The sequence below is a fragment of the Gossypium hirsutum genome, chromosome A10, assembly GCF_007990345.1.
Source record: "Gossypium hirsutum isolate 1008001.06 chromosome A10, Gossypium_hirsutum_v2.1, whole genome shotgun sequence".
Taxonomy (NCBI): Eukaryota; Viridiplantae; Streptophyta; class Magnoliopsida; order Malvales; family Malvaceae; genus Gossypium; species Gossypium hirsutum.
The window spans coordinates 108958394-108965484 of record NC_053433.1 but is presented as its reverse complement, the minus strand read 5'-3'; the positions used below and the strand labels follow the sequence as shown (position 1 = coordinate 108965484).

The 7091-nt window shown below is 31.9% G+C and overlaps 1 protein-coding gene across 2 annotated transcripts; it reads right to left on the bottom strand.

The window, feature by feature from the left end:
* Positions 1 to 2548: 2548 nt before the first annotated feature.
* On the bottom strand, positions 2549 to 5296 carry LOC107896279 (glycosyltransferase BC10). 2 transcript variants are annotated; one of them, XM_016821400.2, is made up of 2 exons: positions 3765 to 5296; positions 2549 to 3042 (listed from the first exon to the last, which is right to left on the bottom strand). In XM_016821400.2, the coding sequence occupies exon 1, from the start codon at positions 4861 to 4863 to the stop codon at positions 3775 to 3777; it is 1089 nt and encodes a 362-aa protein (XP_016676889.2). In that variant the 5' UTR covers positions 4864 to 5296; the 3' UTR covers positions 2549 to 3042; positions 3765 to 3774. The 2 variants fall into 2 exon arrangements, with proteins under 2 accessions (XP_016676889.2, XP_016676890.2); XM_016821401.2 differs by having other exon boundaries at positions 2549 to 3039; positions 3765 to 5291.
* Between the last annotated feature and the right edge of the window lie 1795 nt (positions 5297 to 7091).

Genomic DNA, 7091 nt, shown 5'->3' with positions numbered 1-7091 from the left:
TATTAAAAATCTTCAATCCAATCGTTCCTTTGTTTGCTTCTTGCACGATTAAGCATAACAAGCCATCAAACAAAGGTCCAAACTGTGCCGGTCAAGTCAAGTTTTATGTTAGTGTCAGTTATTTCTTAAGTTGAAATTGGGGTTGTAACTAGTAGGTAAAATCATCACTGATAATCTTCCTCTCTAGTAATTTTTGAACAAAAACATTTAGTAGTCATTCAAGCAAGGATATTCAATTTAACTGTGATTATAAATAAGTATCAAACCATTAATAATTAAAAAACAAGACAAAGAAAATCATGGTAAGCTAAAGGAGAAATATCATCATCCAAATTCCATAGGTTCTGTATTATCAAAAGCAACACCAAAAAACATCATAATATCAATCAACAGTAGAAAAATATGAATTCACTCCCCTTGTTGCACTCCTCTCCCCCATTTTTTATTCAAAAACTACCAAAGTAATTATTTTTGTTGGGCAAGGAGATCCAGATTATAGCGTTGAGCTCTAGTCATTTGGCGATGAAGCACCCTCTAATGATTCTCTAGGTATTGGATGCTTTTATCCAGACAAGCAATCTCCTCATCCAGGTGTTGCATTAATCTGTTCTGAGCAGTCTGGGAAGGTTTGGCAATTGTGGAGACAATTGCAGTTGGGTCTGTGGCAGGCTCAGCATCATCTTCATTCTCATTTATAGCTTTCTCGGCATTTACTGTGGCATTTTTTTTTCCAATTCTCCACTTAAAAGAAAACTTCAACTCGGATAGCATAGGTTCATCTTCAGCCTTAGATATAACCTAAGGCTTTTGTTGCATAAGGATCTAGAAGATTAAAAAAGGAAAAAGGTAGAGAAAGACTTTCATTCTTCATTTTAGCATGCTTTGTAATCTCATCAAAGATCATCTGACCCAAAATCAAATGGGGTGAATATGACAATCTTATGCTAAAACATGACCATCATTTTAGTTACCACATTTCGTTGGCTAATTGTAAGCCAATTTTGGTGGCAATGGCATGAAGAGCAGTGTAAGTAGGAGTAAGCTCAGAAGCCTTGAAATATTGTCTTTAAGATATGCAGTCCTTACATTGTTTGACAGCAATACAGTAAGTTCATTATAGTACAGTTCCTTCAGTGGAACATCATCCATGCATTGATGATAGAGAAAGTCACTAATTTTACCAGGATCGAAGGTGAAAAAGTGACCTCATAAAAAGACCTTAATGTGGTGCTTGTGAGATGAATCCTTAATAGATTTCTTCAGGTTAGCATACAACACTAAACTACATTCCTAATATAAGTTTTTATGTACCTCACAAAGAAAAGTAGTTTTTCATGCTCTAGAAATACATCAATGTCATTGTCATAGAAGCCTTTTTCTTCAAGGTTTATCTAGGGAATCAACCCTTTTTTAGTCATTACCTTCATCCGTTTGGCATATGTAAGATTGAGAAACTTCCTTTTTGGTTGAATAAGCTCAAACCTTGCTTCACTGGCAGCCTTTTAAAGCATCTCAGGAACTCTTCTATGAAGAAGAAGGTACATTTGGCCTCTTAGTGTGAACACTCTGCATCTGAGTAGTAATTTCAGAAATTGGATCATAGTCTTCAATGTCTATTTCTTACTCATATTCTGATTCAGACAACTTCCTCTTCAATGTTGTTTTTTAGGAGCATCAATAAATAGTGGCTCCTTGCCTTTTCCCTACATTCTTCTTTGAAACATAAGAAGACTTATTTCTTCAGTAACATCAGCCCTAGTTCTTCTCCAAGCGGCAAGGCCAGTTGCAACTGAGGTAACCTCTACCTCAGATTCAACTTCTTGATTCCCCTCATGAATTTGTTCAAAGAAAACTTTTTCAGCAATATCTTTAACAATAACTAGTGATTCAGGAATAGGAACATCATTTCCTTGATGTATAAGAGCTTCTATCAACATGTGTTACTTGTTTAGGATCGGGTACAAGATTCTGCTAAGTTCCTAATGTTTTTAAATAAAATAATGTTAAAGTTTTTTTATATTTAAAATTTTAATAAAATATATATAAGAATGGTAAAAGAAATGATTATATATAAAATTATTTAATATTAAAATAAAAATAATATTTATATGTATAAAGAGATTTAAACAAATTTGAGTTAACCATTTATAAAAAAACACATATGTAAACAAAATTTGAAATGCCCTAATTTAGTTTAGGCAACTATTCATACTATTAATATCATACATAAAATCCCCATCAAGACAACCAACCAAACCCATGTAATATTATGTGTGCCAATCAAATAGAATACTCAGTCAAAAAAATATTTTCTTTTTTGGTATAACCAGTATCTTAATTCGTTAGTAGTATTTAGATAAAACTCCTCCATCAATAATGAATTCAAGTTTTAAACTTGTTCTAAATATCGAAGAAAAAATTTTACTTTCACTTTTTTCAATCATTTATTGATATAATAAAACATTTCACAATTATTATTTTATATATTATATTATATAAGTGGGTGTTCAATTTTCATAACTTCTTATTAAGAAAAGGGAAAAGAAAAGAAAATGAAAGAGAAATTTCATTCTCAACTCTCAAGTATGGATAAGATACATAATTACAATTTAAGAGGCTTTTGCCTATATGGAAAAGGAAAAGGGCAAATGGGAGATCTTCATAACTACACCCACACACCACAAAATCAAGAAGCAATGTTTACTTAAACCTTACTCTTTGCTTCTCTCCATTAACTCCACTCTTTGGCCCCCTTTACCTTCCCATCTTTCCAATAAAGTTCTATTTAAGACTTCCTTTAGATGGACAATAGTTGTAATATAGTGAAATATTTTATTTCACAATTACAGTAATTAATTTTACCGTCACCGCTATTTTTAACTTCATCGAAAATAAACTTATTATCCATTCAAACTAAACCTAAGACCAAAAAGAAAAACTCATTTTTTATATAAAAAAAACAATTTATGTACAAAAGAACACAAAGACCACCAACTTTGTTTCTCAAAGTCCAAAGCCTTCCATGTTCTTCAACCTCACCTGCTGAAACCAATCACATGACATCAGTACCCTTTTTTTTATATTATTTTTTTTAATCAGATTTAGGGAACACAATCTATTTAATAACAAACAAATTGAATTAGCTGTTGACTGATTCATTTGAACATCAACATTTTTTATTAAACTATACAAAAAAATGTTGGCATCAATCATTCCAAAATAAACTTAGATTATAGCTTAAATTAGAATTAATTACAAACACTATCCATCCACTCCTCCATCCCCTGAAAAAAATATATTAAACTCTGTACTCAGAGTTCAAGACAAATTTGCACCTTTGAAATTGTCTTTGTCTTGTACCTACTTTGAGGTTATTTCAATAAATAAAGCCTGAACCACTAAAATTATTTACAAAAATCAATGTGAATTAAGATTTTATTTTATTAAACTAATAATTATAAAAAAAAATAAACTTCAATTCGATTCAATTAAATTATCTTTAATATTTGAAATTGATTCGATTAGAACCGAATCAAAATAAGTGTGTAATGGTAAACTGTTATTTTATTGACTTTAGTGAACACCCATTTGCAATTATAGCCTGAAATTGTGGAGACTTGTTTAACTTACCAACCAAACCATATCACTACGACAGAAACGGAAATCAATTGGACTCTCAAAATTCAACTCAGTCTCTAACGAGTTAACTCAGTCAAATAAAAAACCATCTTTTGCAAGTATTGAAATTGATTAAGGAAGCTTACCAAATTCAGTTCAATCTCTGAAAATGACGTCCTTGGCGATACCCATCAACGGTTTCAAGCAATCCGGTGAGAATTTCCGAGCGAAAAAATATGAATAACTCGAATTGGATTCCCTCAATGTGTGAATGAGCTCCGGCGAAATCTCCGGCGAATGGTATGTATGGGGATGACCATCGACACTGTCAGTCCAATTCACTCTCGTCAATGTGTAATGGCTGCTTCCTTTAGGATCCTCCATTGATAACAATGTGGGGAAATAGTGTTCTTCAGGGTAGCAAGATTCTAAATCTAAGCAAGGGAGCTTGAATTTTTTCCATAGTTTCCTTTCTTTTAGCACAAGCAAAGCATGTCGTTTGGCAAGCACGAAGAACTGGGACCCGACCCTGAATTCATCGTACGGTATTTCGGGTGCCATCATACCGTCGCCACGAGCGACGTACCGGTTGTGCAGATACGGCGCATCGGATAAGATCTCGATGTAGCTTTGGTGCGAACGTTGAGTCAAAAAGGCTTTGGTTGCCGATGATGGGTTGCCGAGGAGGGAAGTGTAAACGTATTTAAAGGAATGGAGAGGGATACAATGTTGGGACACCAGTGCAAAGTACAAATTGAACGGATCGTCGATGATGGCGTTAGCGAGGAGTCTCCGGGCGGCGGAGATTAGCGTCGGGGAGGCGCGTGCTGTTCTTCTGGAAGCGATGAAGTTGGCTTTTATTGACCACTGTAGGGGGTTTAGCTTGGTAGATGGATCGGCATGGATGTAGACATTGAAGAGACCATCGTTCGATTCAAAGAAACGTTCCCATAAAGGGGCGAACACGAGATCCGAGTTCGTGAGGAAAAGGAAAGCGATTTTGGGCTTGGGGTTAATAGTACCCAGATGGGAAACCTTGGAAGAGCCACCACGAGATGATGCCGCCGTGATAGCTTCACGGAAGAGATGGAGATCGTCGAGTTCATCCTGGGCAGAGATCGGAACTTGCCGGTGTTTCCCGAGAGGAAGGATTTGAGGGGCAAAGAGTAAAAGAAAGGACAAAGAAACGAAAAGGGTCAAAGCGTAAACAATCGGAGACGATAATGACGATGAAGATGGAATCATTGCTTTGGGATTTTCAAGTCAAATCTAGTGTAAGGTGATGAGGTGATGGGTTTTTATATACAAGAAGAACAAGTGAAAGCAAAGCAAAGATCTAAGATTGGTTACTAAAGCTCATGACGTGAATGATGGAAACCATGCTTAGTGAACTTTAGATGAAAAGAAGTGAGGTAGAAGAAAAGGATGAAGGAATTTAAAAAAAAAAAAAGGAGGCTAAGGGGCATAATTAAAAAAGTGAAAATGTTGGGATGGTGATGGTGGGGCAGTGTCACAGTCAGCTAGCTGCTAAGGGGCTTTTATCAGCTATGAATACTTTAGTGTTTACTTTTTCTAAAGAACGGATGAAGACGACGATGAAATTGGGGCGGATATCGATCTGATGGATATGCCATATCGATCTATCACCATAGTTTTCTAAACTTCAACGCAATGATCCACGGTTGTCGGTACCTCTTTTATATTTATATTTATATTTATATTTATATTTATATTTATATTTTTAATTTCTTATTTTTAAAAGATTTTATAACATATATCCGCTATCACTAATTTAATTAATAGATTTGATCAGCTGATTCTATTTAATTATTTATTTAAAAATTTTTAATAAAATTTGACTAAAGTTGAAAGTTGATATGTGTAAAATGACAAATAAAGACATTATACATTTTATTGTTAAGTATTTTTTTGTTTATAATATTTTAGTGGGTGAAATAATTAAAATAAAACACTATTACCAAAAAATTAAAACATCCATTATGAATATATATTGATGAATATTTTTAAAATTTTTAAAAAAATATTTCTTAAGTTCCTTAATTTGCAAATATTAACATTGTGGAAACTGATAAATATTAATAGTGTATCGATATAACTGTAAACTATACTTTTAATGATAATTACATAATGTTCTTAGTATGTAAATTAATGATAATTATGTTATACTCTGAATAAATTTGTCAAGTTGCATAATAAATCATTTTTCACAAGTAAATTGAAAATAAATTAAGAGTGCATAAATATTCAAGAAAATTTTGAGCAAGCATGGTTAGATATGTCATTCCTAATATCTCATTCTCAATCAGCTGTGAAAAGAGTTGCACATCCCTAAATTTTTTGCTTTGGAGGTTTTAACTTAACAAGCTCTTGCAAACCTCTTTTAATTAAATACTATAATTAGAGGATTTAATTACCCAATTTTTCATTTATGTCCAAATCAGCTAAAAAAATCCAAAGCTATGTTTACCAAACATTCCATTGTTAGTACACCTTTTTGTTTTAATGATTCTATAATTACATGATTTATAAAGAATTAGATTGAGTAGAGGCAAAGTTGATAAAAACCATTTTGGTATGGGAACTAATGTATTAAATAAAATTCGAGAGTATCTACAAATAAAACTCAAGTAGGGGTCGAGTAAGTAAAAAAATCAATTCATTTTATATCATTTCCATCATTATATTTGAGTATTTTTAATACAATATTAAGGGTAAGTAATATAATTTAAATTTATGTCAAACATGTATCTGACAATAACTTTAATCACCGCATCATTAAAATCAATACAATATCTTAGTATAACATTTAACTGTTTTAGCTTTTCAATTATATTTATACACAAACATAATTTAATTATATAATTACAATCTCTAAAATTTTATTTAGTTGTGAATATGTATATATTTTAAATGTAGGTGTACAAAAGTATTAAAATAAATAAATATTAAATATTAGTTTAAATATTGTTAAAAGATTAAAACACATTACAATTTTACCAATCAATAATGATACATTATTTTAGATCTGATAAATTATTTTATGGACTCTTCACACCATATTATTAATAGTTCTTTTTCAATTATTTAATGACATTTTTATAATTTTTTCCATGTTATCGATACATAATTTTAATAATTTTTTTCCCCGAACCCAAGACCCTGAACTTGAAACCTTGAACATTGAACATTAAGCCTCGAACACTAAATCTTAAACCTCAAACACTGAACTCTAAACCCAAACCATGAACACAAACCTCAAATCAGAAACCCTAAGTTTAATATTCAAGGTTCAAGGTTTGGAGTTCAGATTTTAAGGTTGGGGGTTCAGGATTCATGGTAAAAAAATAACCAAAATTATATATCAATGATATGAAAAAATTTGTTGAAATATCTTTGAATAATTAGAAAGGGGCCATAAATAATATGATGAGAATGGTTCATAAAATAATTTC